Raw genomic sequence first — 14,168 nt, 5'->3', positions numbered from 1 at the left:
TACCTTTGGCGTCAGTCGTACAGTGAGTTCCGACCTGTGTCTGGCCCCCTTGTGGTTGTTCTGGAGTGGCTGGTGGGCCTGAACAGGCCGATGAGGCCTGTCTGACATGATCAAGGCCACCATTCCATCTTCTCGTAGCTTGCGATCATCTCCTTCACGCCATCGACGGTGAGGCCTTGTGGTTTCTCATATTCGAAACCTGCCACTTTTTCAAACAGCGATCCATCGAGACTGAGATCCGTGTCTTTCAGAAGCTCCTTCTCCAGGAAGGGGGTCAGGGGCCCCGGTTTAGTGATGTTTTTGGCCGCGAGCATATCGTCCCATGGCTGCAAAACGTCTTCGTTGAGATCATCGACGACGTGTTCAAGATTAAGCTTGGCGAGCTGAGAGATCATAGAGCCCTGAAAGCCGGTCCGGATTTCGAATACTTTGCCGACCACATCTGCGGCGGTCCCTTGAGAGGTTTGACCACGATCGACGATGTTGAATATTGGAACGTTTCCGGATGGCGCATCCTCTCCCTTGGACGAGAGCGTTGGCCTTCGGCTACCCTGCGGAACAGAGCCCTCGGGTATGACAGAGTTCTTTTGTCTCCACTGAGCAGCAGCCCAGAGCGCTCTGACCGCATCGTTGATGTAGACGGTGTTGATGCGAAGATCTTCGGTCCACAGCCATTTCAATTCTTCTTTCTTCTCCTGGTATACCCGGGCAAGACAGAGCATCTTAGCACAGAAGCCAGCATTATATGGACCATATACATGGGCAAACCTGAGTATGATGAGGTTGAGGCCAGGAATACGGGCCAGCTCTTGCTCTGCCTCGAGTTTGGCCTTCGCCAGCTTGAGCCAGGGTTTAAGCTTATCTTGCTCTGTCCGTGGTTTCCTCTCAGGGCTGTAGACCATACCAGTGCTGGCTTCGACGAAGACCTTGACCCCGCGTTTGGCAGCTTCTTTGCCCAGTGTAATGCTCAGCTGTGTCGATTGCAGCTTGTATTCCTCTGCTGTTCTGGACCATGCAGTGTTTCCACCCAGATTGAATACGTAGTCCCATGTCTTCTCGGGTCCATCTGGATGTTCGAATATCCTATCCATGGATGTTTGGCGAGAGGCATCGGCCTGGACAAAGAAAGTCTGGGCACATGACTCGGAGAATTCGGGTGCCAGGTGGGCCAGCTGAGGGAGTACTTTGTCGACCAAACGAACAGAAGAAGCAAGATTGTGGTCGTGAATATGTTTGGCAAGGAATCGCCCGATGTAGCCTGTCGCGCACACTATGAGAAACTGTTGACCGAGTCGCATGTAAGAACTTACCGAGGCCACCAACTATTAGCACTGACGGCTTTCTCGTCTCGTCTTCCGGAGTCGCCATCGTCTCAGCGTTGGAAGGTGCGTGCTTCGGCTCAAGTGCGCGGAGGAGGCCAGGTATATACCGGGGCCCGCGGCCCTCAACGATGTTGAGAAAGGTGCCCGGGTGGGGCGTGTTAGATTCGATAGTAGTAATAGTTTTAGGCGAAAAGGCTGGGATGGCACGGGCCGAAGCCAAAAAGCAGGCTCAGATCGCTTTAAATTATCGATATCCAAGTCGTCGTCCCGCCCGCCATGATCGATTGCGATTACAAGTCTACCAAGAGTCGGAAGAGGGCGTGCAGCTGGCACCCGAGGCGCAAAGTGGCATACTTCAATGCAGGCTGTTGCCGAAAGCAGGCACAGGAGAATTAGGGGTGCAGATGCAACTCCTAGGCCACATCTTGGCTGCATGGGCTGCAGGTACATAATTACGGGCACCGTGGACCCCCCACCATGTGCATGCAGGATGGCGGGGTCTTTTTCTTTGGTCAGACGAAACTGGAAGGCCACACAGATCCTCCCGGCTGTCATCTGGCGCAATGGCCATTTTGACAGCGGTAGCGTTGCAGGCGATTGCATGCCGATCCACCATCCAGCACGTTGGATTCGGAGTAGGATTACAAACCCATATTACGTTCTCAATTTCTCAAACAGTCGGGGCATACCTGATCGCCGGGCAGGTGCGACGCATCCGAGAAAAGCAGGAGACTCTCGTAAGCGAATTGCGAATTGGGATAGAGCTGGGGGTTTTCATTGTTTCGGTGCCGAGCCCCATTGTTGTACGGTGTGTTTGAAGCGATTTTGATGAAGGCGGGCTCAGGGTACGGAGTATCCTGCGCTCGCTTGCAAGAGCGACGCATGGCCATGACTATTTGACCACATGATGTCAATCTCGCACAGGCACGCTGTGGAGTCAAAATCGCCTAGCAGAACTCACGAGTTTCGTCCAGGCTCGCAACTGTGCTACCCGAGCTTCTGCTTCGGCATCAAGTAACTCAAGATGGGAACGCCATTGTTCGTCGCGCGACTCGCGCGAAGTCTGCTTTGCTGGTGGCGGTCGATGTTTGACTTGAGACAGGGTTGCGCAACAATCTTCTCAATGAACAGGCGACAGTGAAACTGCGAGTTTCGGCGGACGCTGCATCACACGGTTGCCTATGAGAGACCTGCCTGCCATAGTGGGAGAGGCATCTCAATCAAAGCTTAGAACGAACCAGCACACGAGACGAGCAGGGCCCTGAAAGGCCAGCGCTGCGAGAAGCGTAAGAAGTTGCCAAATATGCTCAACATGCGCGACACTGAAGACAGGCTTGGGGAGTTCAATGAGCCTTGCGATATGACAGACCGTTCTCTGCTCGACATCATCTCATTGTCATTGTCGTATCCAGGAACAAAAGTAGGGTCGGTACGGAGTACCCGTAAGTATGCCTACGAGCTTATCGATAGCTGTTGTTGCCCTTCGCAACCCTCTGTAAACAGAGATTGGAGCGCGACCTGCTAGCCCATTTCTCGGACTTGAAGCATCCTATTACACTACAGGTGCTGCATGAATCGAGAACACGGTCTAGGATCTTGTTGTACATAAATTATCACCATGTACCAGCGGCTGTCCGCGACACCGTGCCCCGTTGCTTCCTCAGATCTGACCATAAACCGACGCGATTCGATCTTCAGTAACGACACCACCACAAACCTTGATTTCACGACCGAATTCAAGGCTTCATTTCGAGATGTCAAGCCTAGAAGGCCTCCGACAAAGAGGAAGACCGCAGGCCTGGTCGGAATTACGATTCACGAGGATGAAGAGCTGAACACGTCAGGCAAGGGAGGGCCTGAACATACAGCCACAAAGGATTTACGTCCTCCACAATCGAAACCATTACAGCATCCTAGGCGGCGCGTCAGCTTTGCTCAAGCAGCAGACTCCTCAGCAGACGCGCTTTGCGCCAGCGCCCAGCCTACAGGTCTCTCCAAGGCACCGAGACGGCATTCTATACGTCCTCAAACTACAAGTCAAGCTATACTTTGTGAGGATACGCTGCCAGTTGTGCCGTCTCCAAAGATTGCAAAGCCAGCACGGCGCGGCACTATTTATATACCGTCCGACGACACCACGATGCCGTCAATGTTTTTGTCCATCTTCTCGCCCCTGAAGAATCCCCCACCAAATGCAGCGGAGCATGATGCAGGAAAAGATATGACTGGCTTAGCGATGCAGATGGCATACAAGAGGAGAGGTCCACGGAAGTCGACACTAGCCACAAGCCCCAAGCGTGGGCCTCTACATCCGTCTCGGGATGCACAAGCTCCGAATGTTCTTCATGACCGTCCAGGGACAGGGCCAGGGAAGGAAAACCTACCACCCGGACAACATGTACGTGGGATACCGAAAGATCACCGGCCGACTTCGAGCAAGGAAAGGGTAGATCCAGGTAAGGCAGTACTGCCAAGATTGGGTCAACATCACACGTCTCGACTTCTCGAGCCGATGACCAGCTCCTTGGGTCGCACTCAAGATAAAACTGTCAACGCCGGGAAGAAAACCAAGCCTGCATGGAATTCAAACTTCCTTCTGCCGAAACCTCGGCGGACTACTCAACAGCATGAGCAAGAAGAATACCGGGTCGAGACAACTTCAGAGACGCGAGCGACGTTCTCAAAGTCTAGTGTGCCCTCAAGATTTGTCGTTCCACATGTCGACACAGTGGTCGAGCATCAATATGACTTTCTGCCGGAAGGCGTTGCTGATGCTTCAATGTACGAAGAAGATTGGCTCGGGCAGCAAGAAGTCGCGATCACTCAGCTGATAAACAATCTTTTCGATGCCTCTCCAGTGTCGCGAGGAAACTATCTCGATGATCTTCAACGACTGAGAATGACGGAAGTTTATGGCAAGCCATCGATGGCATTGCTGTACAAACGACTACAAGGTGCCCTTCTGTACGGATCACTAAGTATACCGTACGACACGTTGGAGCAAGGACACCAACTCTACGGAGATCTTGGACGGCGCAAATCGTATACACGATTCTGGCTGGATACCTACGACAACCAAATACTCAAGCAAGGGCTTGAAGTTGTTGTGGGTCGCATCATTCCTTCACGCGTCAGTGCAGATGGCCGTGATAAAGAGTCGGGGAGTCCAGCACCTAAGGCGCAGCGGCCCATTCAGCGCTTCATCGAGAAATTTATGATTCGCAATGAAGATGCTACCCCGGACTGCAAGTCGACAAAGCCAGCGGCCTGGTCGTATCGCAGAACAGTCTTGCGCAGCCTCATGTTGGTGAAGCTCCTGGATATGGTCAAGACCGAGGCGAGTTTGAACACCACGGCCAACCTCTTCCGCTCCAACTCCAGCTTCAAGTCTTCCTCGAACGCACTGGCTGCTGTGATGCAACAGCTAAATGCTAGCGCAGGTGATCCGACAAGAACGCTGAAGCAACTTGGCTATGCACTCAGCCATGTTCAATATCCTCTCGAAGAATTCAATTATCGCATCACCAGCCTTGCTGTGGACCTTAGGGACGGCGTACGTCTCACAAGGCTGGTTGAGCTCCTGCTGTATCGATCAGCATCGCGGTCTCTTGGCCATGCCCAGGACTCGGAAGGGACAACGACCATCGTGATACCTTCTGGAAATACGATCAATCTTGCGGATGGAGATCAAGATTGGCCCCTCTCTCAGCATCTCAAGATGCCATGTATCAGCAGAGCTACAAGATTGTACAATGTGAAACTCGCCTTGTCTGCTCTTAAAGAGGTCAAAGGCGTAGGCAGCATTCTTCACGATATTTCTGCAGAAGACATCGTGGATGGCTTTCGCGAGAAGACGGTCAGACTACTTTGGGGACTCAGTAGCAAATGGGGTTTAGGCGGCCTCGTTGATTGGGACGACGTTAAATCAGAAATCAAACGCTTGGGTCGTACCAAAGGCCGCATCGGGAATCTCTGCTTGGAAGACCTTGAGTTGGAAGAAGACGATGAGGGCTATCTGCGATTCAAGAGCTTGCTCAAAGCTTGGGTGAAAGCGGTCGCTATCTCGCATGGTCTGCGCGTCAGGAACTTCACTTCTGATTTTGCAGACGGACGTCTATTCGAAGCTCTGGTCCGAGAATACCAGCCATTCTTCCAGGGCTGCGCTGTCGTCTCGAAACAGAAGAGCTTGGCCGAACGACTCGGAGCTTTGGGCTGCAGCGACGAATTCGCGCGACTATTCTCGAACAACCATGGGAGCGCTGCCGGTCAGCAGATATTCGATCGAGACTTTGTACTTGCATCGATTGCCTTTCTCTGTTCCCGCCTTCTGCGCCCCTCGAAGACAGCACGCGCCGCCTTGGTGCTGCAAAATGCATGGCGCAGACACTGGGACAAGGTCATCGTGCGCAGGAAACTGGTTCTACAAACCTTAGCCCGGGCTTGCGCAGAACAGGTGCGTGCCGCTGAAGCCAAAGCATGCATCTGGCGTACGTGGTGCAAGTTTCGTAGCAGGCGAAACCGTCAGGCCCGTCAACGAGCCAAAGGAATGGATCAGGATGACATTTGGTTGTCCTTGTGAGGAAATGGACCCGTGCAGATGACAGGTTGCTTGTGCAACACTGAATGGCACATGGCTCGTGCAACGTGCAACATTCAGGCCGGGTATATGATCGAACATACATGGCATCGTTTACGAATAATGCAATGAATGATGGATGGTGTGCTTGTCGCGGACATCTGCAGGCCGTCCCAAAAATACGACAAGGCTGACTGTCTAGGCCCACCCATGCCAGGGTCTGTAAGTCGGCTAACTGTTCCGTAGGATCGGCGGGTTGGAGCTCGGTACACCACGAGGACGCTGCTGCTTGACGCGGATCGATTACCCTCGATACTGCTGTTAGATTGAAGCGAAATCAGGTACGCTATCGTACAACAGATTCCGATATTGGCCACAAGTTTTGATCGTGCACCACATGTCATGCTGCTTTCATATGCTCTGAAGCTGAACCTGTCATTGGTTTCACCGAGGCGCGGAACCGAACTGTGCACCCAGGTCGACTAGGTCCCCGCAATCTGGATCTAGCGAACCATGCCATCGTGACGCCCTGGTCCTGTTAGCAACAGTCATGCAGCTGCCCTGCAGATGCCCGCGCAGCGACGGTCCCAAGAATCGGGAACTTCATCTCTCAGATCCTTGCTTGCAGACGGCACACGCGCCCGTAAGGTTCTCATTGTCTGGTCTAGAATTTCCCTCTACTCCCGGGTTTGGCCCATCAAAACTTCTTAAAACTCTAGCGGAACCTTCAGTACAACACTCCACACGCACCACCATCGGCAACATGCGTGACTGGTCTGTAGCTGAGGGGGACCCGGATCATCGATGAGCGCAGCCATCACATCGCCGCCCGGAAACGTGATCCATGGCTGGTGTTTCCCCATCATGCCGTATGCTCCTCTTGTGGTGGCAAGATCGTATTTTGAGGACTTTTGCGTCCCCATTTTGTAGATTTGAATCACTCTATCCATCTGCAGCCTCGAGCAACAACTCTTGATCACTTCCAACACGACAACCATGACCATGACCAGCTCCCGACCACCACCAGCATCACTGGTCCTTCTTCCTCTTGAGATCCAGCACTGCATTCTCTCCTACCTCCCAATTCCATCACTGCTCACCTACGCTTCGACCAGCCGTCACAGCTTCACCCTAGCCACCGGTGCCCTCACGTCGCTGCACCTTGCCGTGTTCTCCAAGCGCGTGCACGGAGTGCTAGCCTACCTTAACTGCGCCGAAACCGACGTGGGCAGCCTCTCCTACGACTTCCTGCAAGCACCCGCGCAGACGTGGCTGAACCTGCCCATACGCCTGCCGGAGCAGGACAACCCCGGCCGCCCACGGAGCCGACGGTCTCGCAGCAGCACCACCGTCACGCCAAACGTCTCTCCGCAAGTCTACCGCGAGCGGCAAATCCACCATCAAAACGCCCACCTCTCCCGCATCCTCAGCGCCAGCGTCATGCGCAACCTCTCCACGCTAAGCCTCCACAGCTACGCGCTCCTGTCGCCCTCCCTGGCATCCGCCCTCTCCTCCCTCTCACATCTCCGCCACCTGACCCTCAACTTCAGCCACCCGGCCATCCACGACCCGTGCCTCCCAGCCTTCTACTGGGCCAGCGCCCCGCCGATCGAGAAGGAGGGCTGCACGGCCTGGAACCTGCTCGCAGGGATCGGCGACGCCAACGCCCGCAGCTTGAGGCTGAACGGCCTGCGGTCCCTCCACGTGCGGCGTGCGGCCATCACGAGCCGCCAGCTGCGGGAGTGGGTGCTGCGCAACGCGGAGCTGCGCGAGCTGTGCCTGGCCATGGTGACGGGCGTGGACGCGGAGTTCGTCGAGGGCCTCGCCAAGATGTTCCTGGCTGATGCGGACCAGGAGCGGCGGGCGGTGTTGACGAGGCTGGAGATCGAGAACTGCCCGCAGCTGGAGCTGAAGGAGCGGGAGAACTTTGCGTGGGTGGAGGTGCTGCTGGAATGTGGCTTGAAGGAGGTGGATTTCAGAAGGTGTCGGGCCGTGGACATGGACGTGTTGAGGGAAGTTTTTGAAGAGAGGAGGTGGGGGGAGCTGGGGCTCGTGGTGCCGGCATTGGCCGGGGCGGCGGATGAGGATGAGCTCGAGACGAGGAGTTTGGATCATGAGACGACTGTCGGCGACTCGAACGGGAAGGGGAAGGGACCCGCGATCGAGATAGATCCCAACTTCGATTGAGACCAGCGCGGACGACGATGGTACGCGGAGCAGGGCGAGGTGTGTTCTTGTTCGTCAATCAGTGAGCGACACAGACGCTTGAGAGCTAGAGATTTATGACCATGTTTGATGATGCGCTTGTCGATGGATTTGCCTTGTCTCCGTCTTCTAGGCGCAATGTTGACGTAATTATCAAAGAGACCACGGCCTATACGCGATCAATGTGCGAAGCTACCAGGGTAGATGTCCATCACTGCCATCGTTCAGCCACCGAGCTTGGCACAGACTGGCATCAGTGCGAGCAGCACTCAACCAAGTCTGACACCAGCCTCACCCCTCTTCTTTCCGACCTCCACGCCAGCACGACCGGAGCCAGCACTCGAATCCAAGACCCCCCGGGCCATTTGTTCGCGCTCCTGTTCTCGCTTCTTGATCTTCTTCTCTGTCTTCCCCTTTCCGCTCCCTTTGCCGTGAAACATGTGGCTCAAATGCTTGAACGCCTCCTTTCTGTCCATCACCCGTCCTTCGTCATCCACGTACTTGAGGTTAACGTCCGGCTTATAATGCTCGTTGAACTGTCTGGCCGCCTCGATGCTGCTCTGGTGCTCACGCTGTGTATTCTGCCAGCGGGCATGCTCCTCGCGCTCCTTCGCTGACATCTGCGTGAGACGTCCGGAGGTACGGTCACGCTCGCGCTGGGCACGAGCTCGCTGCTCGTTGTCATGTTCCCGCAGCCGGGCTTCAATGATGAAGCTCTGACGCTCCTTGAGAAGAGCGTTACGATCGGAGGCCGCCTTCTCGGCGTCCAGCGCGCCTCGTTCACGTAGTAGCTTCAAGGTCGCGCCAAGACCTTGCTCAACGTCCTCCTCTTCACCGAATCCGATGTGTGGGCTGTCCTGCGTGGATGACTGCTGGCGTCGGGCCGCTTCAAGCAACGCAGCTTCATCTGCCTCATCTTCGATAGACACCTCGGCCATTGGATGATCTGTATCTTCATCTTCAGCCGGTCTTGGTGAGTCTCGAGCAGGTTCAGAGGTAGCATTGCGGCCGCGCGGCTTAGGAGATTCAGAGCGAGGACGAGAGTTGAGATTATCGAGGAAGTTAGTAGTGTCGTCTAGCGTCAGACTACCTTCCTCTGGAGTGGGTGTTGCGAAACCTCCCCCTGTTCCACCTTCGTCCTCTTGCTCCTCCTCGCGTAACTGCTTGATAATGTCTTCGGGTTTTCGCTTTTGCTTCTTGAGGGCTGCTCTGCGACTGAACGCGAGGGCCTGAGACAGGTCTTCATCATCATTAAATTCGGACTCAGCAGCCTTCCTCTGAGTCGGGGCGGTCCTTGGAACGTCTATATCCATGGAGTCGTTAGCATTGCCATTGATAGGAAAGATATCATCCTCGTCGGCCTCCCTTTTGCGGGTCGATTTCTTCTTAGACTTCTTGGGCTTCTTCATCTTGATCTCCAAATAGTCCGACACTGGCTCTGGCTTGAAAATATCGAGGCTGACGGTGTTCTTGAGCTTATCGCCGATGGCCTGGCGTTTTGTTTCGCGCTCCTGAATGCCGGTGCCTGCTTCATCCAGGGTGAAAGCTTTCCTCTTCTTCTCGTCGTACTGGCTCAGCAGACCTTTATCACCCTCTTCGTGTACATCGTAGGCGGCTCTCTTCTTCTTGAGGTCGAGTTTCTCTTGAAGTTTGTCTTTAGCCACGAGATCGGCATTCTCCAGCACGTCCTCATCATCACTATCATCGCCTTTCCCAATCTCCGTATCTTGGAGGGTCAGGATCTGCTCGCCTTCGGCATCCTCGAAGTCACCAACCTCATGCGCGACTCGAACGCCTGCGAGGTCTTTTGAGCTGTACTGAATGCGAGCCTGCTCTTCTCTCTCTGCCAATTCTCTAGCGAGTTGCTGTGCGCGCTGTTTCTCGATGGCCAGCTGCCTCTTCTTGCTGCCCTTCAGCCAACTCTTTGCATCCACATCGTCTTCATCTCCAAGATCACCGAGGCCCTTGCCCTCAAGCTTTGCAGATCGAGCCGCAGCATCTCGTGCCTTCTGGATGGCTGCTTTCTTCTTCTCGCGTTCAATCACTCGGCGCTTCTCATCCTGCAGCTTCTTGAAGTTGTCATAGCCCGCGGCTTCACGAGTATCGAGCGTAGAAGCTGGCTCATCGTCGCTGTCACTATCGGAGGCGTCCTTGAATTTGGGACCTTGCTCTTCGGTCGGCGCAGTGGCGGAGGGCAGAAGCGGAAGCCCCAGAGACTTTCTGATTTTGTTTATTTCGTCCACTTCAGGAGCAGACATGGTTACTAACCTTCAGAGCCTCTAGCTAGATGCAGATCTGAGACGGCGGCAACGGTTGAGCGACGATATGTTCGCAGATGTCTGGAGCATCCTCTAGGCGAGCCACCGGGAAATATATCCGTTCGGCCTTGGCGCCAAGTTTCGGCCATCAAAAAGTTTCAACCAGTGTCGCAGTCCTCCCCTTTCCTTTCCCCATATCAACGACTTGTGGCCACGATCCCAGGCCTTGCATACCTCGGTATACGAGTGTCTCTGGTTGAACGTGGTCATTTCGACATCAAGGAGCCATTATAAGCATTCCCATAGTGTCAATTTCCGGTCGACAGGTCGAAGAGCAAGTCCAAGTAGCCTGTCGCTCTCGCAAGAGGCCTGCCAGCAGAGCTCGCCTTTTCTTTACGATTAGGTTTGCAGCACTCTGGCTGAAGGTGAAAGGACACACCCGCTATTCCCAATCGTGTGGCTGATCCCGTTGGGACATGGGCCATGGGAAAAACCAGCGGCATTTGTGTACATCCCAACATCTACGTGAAATACTTCTGATGAGATTGAGACGACTGGGGAGCCGGTATCGTGTCTGACAATGATAGTGAGGTGTCTCTTCTGTTCGTCATTGATCCAACTGCAGGGCATCAGCTGCGAGCTGCTTTTCGGAAGTCGGACAAGTTCAGCGTTGGCTAGCGTTTAAAATCTTACCGGTGCTGGGAGGACCTTCTGTCAAAGGCCCAAGTTCTTCTTAGTGCTACTTTCTACATCGAAACGCTTCGAAGCTCGTCAGCGGCAATGCGTTTGTTGCATGTAGCACAATGTCTTTCCCTGGCATTGATTCGTTCATGCTCCATGGGTCTCATGGTCAGATATGAAGCAGAACTGCCGTTCTTGCTGTCCTCAATCAACAATCGCCTTCGCTTTGTCTTTTGCCCCTGATGCCTCTTCATCCTCTTCACTGCTTGATATATCCTCGTCGTCGTCGAACCCAACGAATCGCCTTTGTGGCATCTTGGGTTTCTTCACCTCCGGCAGATACCGCTCGGGAATCTTAAGTCTTTCCTTCAGCACCCACATCGCATCCTCGTCCCCTGCCTCCGCCTCCACTCGTAGTTTTTCCATTCCCTCTTCATCCAACTCCATCACATCTTCCTCCCCTTGCCCTGCATCACTCTCCACATCGCTGGCCTCAGCACTCCCACCACTCCCACTGTCGCTCCCGGCCTCCTTGCTTTGCGCCGCCATCGCCTTCTGCACCGCACTCTTGACATTCTCTCCAACCTCTTCCTTGGTCTCCATCCAATCCTCGCCGAGGCCTCTCCGCCGGCCGTCTTTGCCTTTCCCACTACGCATCTCCGCCTCCCTCTGCTCCGCCATCTCCACGATCCCCTCCCATCTCCTCCTCTTCTCCTCTCGTTCCCTTGCGTCCGCGTCCGGCTTCGTCGCTAGATACGCCGCCAGGTTCTTCGCCTCAGCGATCGTTCTTAACCGGCGCCCGTCGAGGTTGCGCGCAGACCCGGTCGCGAGCGCGGCGTTCTGCTTCTTCTTGCGTGACGACATGCGTCCGCCCGCCGCTCGCAATTGCGAGCCGAAACCGCCCTTGCCGCCTGCAAGCGGCGCAGAGAGATGTAAAGGTAGGATACATGTTGCGTTATGCGTAGTGGTGGAGACTATAGATTGTAGCGGAGTCGTAGATGGGTAGTGCGTTATTTGCCGACCGGCGGTAGTGCTGATAATCAAGCGTGTAGACGGAGGGAGCTGTGGGAAGCGGTCCGTGAGGTGCGTGAGGAGTCCATCGGTAGTGGTTGTGGAGGGTAGTGGTAGGCAGAGAGTCGGAGGGAGAGAAAGGCCATGGAAGGTCGAGATGAGGACATTGATGTTGCAAGGCGCCATGATTTTGCAGTTGATATTGAGATATGTTGATTGGCGACGTTGACCACGCCGCAAATGACCCAAATATTGGTCCTACAGCGCAGGGTCCGAGGTGGTGGTTCTGGTGGAGAAGACTTGACCTACGAGGCTGACCCATAATGCCGAGACTTTCACATCTGCATTCACTGCCTGAGACATGTGCGTTTCGTTGATCATGACAATCACCCGAACGGTCCGCTGCTGTAGGGAAATATCGATCTGATGCAGACATGAATAATTCTTTTGCAGTGCTCTATTCCGTAGCATCCCCGTTCTCGTTACCAAAGCCCCCACCAACCATTTCCTCGTGCATCTCGTTTTGCACTCGCCTTCCTCGCAACCCAAAACTGTGCAACGTACCCGTTTTTGTACAAGCTACTACCATTGAAGTTGTAGAGCACCTCCTTCTCCTCCCACGCCTGCTTCTCAAACACAAATCCCATTCGCTCGCTTACAGCCACAACCTCGTCAAGGCTGAGCTGCACCCACGGCGCGCTCCCATATAGCAGAGGGCCCACATTGATCCAGAGGCCTCCTTCTTCCAATAGCCCGTGGATAGTCTCAAGATACTGCATCAGATTTCGCGCTGTGTCGATGAAAAACAAGGTGACGATGGCGTCCCAAGGACCTCTGTGTGGCGAGTGAGGGAAGAGGCGGGTGAAGTCACCTTCTACCAGTAGCGGTCTATTCACTGAACCAGAATAGGTAGGCGCAGAGGCATCAGGAATGCTGATCGGGCGGAACAGTTCGTGCCTCGTACGGGCGTGGGACCAGCTCTCGACGAAAGGGTGAATAGTTCGCTGCTCTGAGAGGGAGAGGCTGGAAGCGAAGCGATACGCCAGATTCATGTAAGCAGAATACTCGTTAGCAGTGACGGCGAGATGAGGATTCCGAGTGGCGATTTCGTGAGCCAGGCGACCTAGCCCTGCGCCCGGGACGAGGACGCTCTGTGTAGCAGGATGGGTGGCATTAGGAACTGGCAGGTAAGAGTCCAGGGCGTCGAAGATGAAAGGAAAGGTAACATCACGCTCAACGTGGCCTTCGGAGGACCAGTCACGGACGAGATGTTTGAGCGCTTGGGAGACTGAAGTGCGGAGGCCTTTATCCATTCGACCTGCTCTGGCATCGATGAAATCGTCGAGCTCAATACGGCTAATGTTGTAGAACGTCAGAGCGCTAGACACGATTTCATTGCAAACGATGGCGTTGACGTCGAGCAATGAACGGGCTTCATCGAAGTTGCTATCGTACTTAATGGCCGACTCAAGAATCTGCTGCTTTCAGCCATGAACCTGCGCATGTGATTGTTGACCGACCTTCTTGTGCTTGCTGGGAACGTGCTTATACAAATCCTCAAAGCGATCAACTTCTGCTCCGGCCAAGTCTCTGTACCGAGCAAAACCGTGCAACGCCTCGAGAATCTTCCATCTCGGATGTTTGTCGTCCCATTTGCCAGTCTCCCGCCTGATGCGATGGAGGAGGCGTTCTCGCTCTTGTTCGTGGCGGTGGTCAGCGACTTGCCACTGTGGCTCGTGGAGTACAACAGCATCAGACAGCCCAGCGACAGGTCTGTGGTTGGCATCAATGCCCTGCTCAATGCCACCAGCGCTAGCTATGAACCGTAACGGGGCTTGAATAGCCAAGAATAGGTAGCAGCAACGCTTCCACATGGTTTGAGATTGCCCAGCTCATTATAATCCAGGATGATCTTTATCAACTGGAGCGCAAATTCTGCGCCCTTGATCATGCGAGAAGCAACAAAGTCCTGATGGGTACCTGGGCGTGAAGATGAGAACCAAGATAATGCCAAGGATTCCGTTAAAGGTCCTCACTGCTTCTTGCCCCATCGAGGGCAGCTGGCAGACATACCAAGAGTCTAGGGAACATATGATCCTGAAGGGAGGGAGCCTG

The 14,168-nt window shown here is 54.5% G+C and overlaps 6 protein-coding genes across 6 annotated transcripts; 2 read left to right on the top strand and 4 right to left on the bottom strand.

Annotated features, from left to right (window-relative positions):
• Positions 1-110: 110 nt before the first annotated feature.
• Positions 111-1,368, bottom strand: HMPREF1541_02660 (uncharacterized protein; the record flags this gene model as incomplete). Its single annotated transcript, XM_008717015.1, has 2 exons — positions 111-1,270; positions 1,311-1,368. The coding sequence occupies 2 exons, from the start codon at positions 1,366-1,368 to the stop codon at positions 111-113; spliced, it is 1,218 nt and encodes a 405-aa protein (XP_008715237.1).
• Positions 1,369-2,940: 1,572 nt separating this feature from the next.
• On the top strand, positions 2,941-5,901 carry HMPREF1541_02659 (uncharacterized protein; the record flags this gene model as incomplete). Its single annotated transcript, XM_008717014.1, has 1 exon — positions 2,941-5,901. One exon carries the CDS (start codon positions 2,941-2,943, stop codon positions 5,899-5,901), a length of 2,961 nt encoding a protein of 986 aa, XP_008715236.1.
• A 993-nt stretch (positions 5,902-6,894) lies between these two features.
• On the top strand, positions 6,895-8,085 carry HMPREF1541_02658 (uncharacterized protein; the record flags this gene model as incomplete). The annotated part of the gene is made up of 1 exon (XM_008717013.1): positions 6,895-8,085. The coding sequence occupies one exon, from the start codon at positions 6,895-6,897 to the stop codon at positions 8,083-8,085; it is 1,191 nt and encodes a 396-aa protein (XP_008715235.1).
• Positions 8,086-8,372: 287 nt separating this feature from the next.
• On the bottom strand, positions 8,373-10,361 carry HMPREF1541_02657 (uncharacterized protein; the record flags this gene model as incomplete). Its single annotated transcript, XM_008717012.1, has 1 exon — positions 8,373-10,361. The coding sequence occupies one exon, from the start codon at positions 10,359-10,361 to the stop codon at positions 8,373-8,375; it is 1,989 nt and encodes a 662-aa protein (XP_008715234.1).
• Positions 10,362-11,246: 885 nt separating this feature from the next.
• HMPREF1541_02656 (uncharacterized protein) lies at positions 11,247-12,239 on the bottom strand (the record flags this gene model as incomplete). Its single annotated transcript, XM_008717011.1, has 1 exon — positions 11,247-12,239. One exon carries the CDS (start codon positions 12,237-12,239, stop codon positions 11,247-11,249), a length of 993 nt encoding a protein of 330 aa, XP_008715233.1.
• Positions 12,240-12,535: 296 nt separating this feature from the next.
• HMPREF1541_02655 (uncharacterized protein) lies at positions 12,536-13,927 on the bottom strand (the record flags this gene model as incomplete). Its single annotated transcript, XM_008717010.1, has 2 exons — positions 12,536-13,528; positions 13,574-13,927. The coding sequence occupies 2 exons, from the start codon at positions 13,925-13,927 to the stop codon at positions 12,536-12,538; spliced, it is 1,347 nt and encodes a 448-aa protein (XP_008715232.1).
• Between the last annotated feature and the right edge of the window lie 241 nt (positions 13,928-14,168).

Source organism: Cyphellophora europaea (genome assembly GCF_000365145.1).
Source record: "Cyphellophora europaea CBS 101466 unplaced genomic scaffold supercont1.2, whole genome shotgun sequence".
NCBI lineage: Eukaryota > Fungi > Ascomycota > Eurotiomycetes > Chaetothyriales > Cyphellophoraceae > Cyphellophora > Cyphellophora europaea.
The sequence above is the reverse complement of the archived record's forward strand: the minus strand, read 5'-3'. Positions and strand labels throughout refer to the sequence as shown.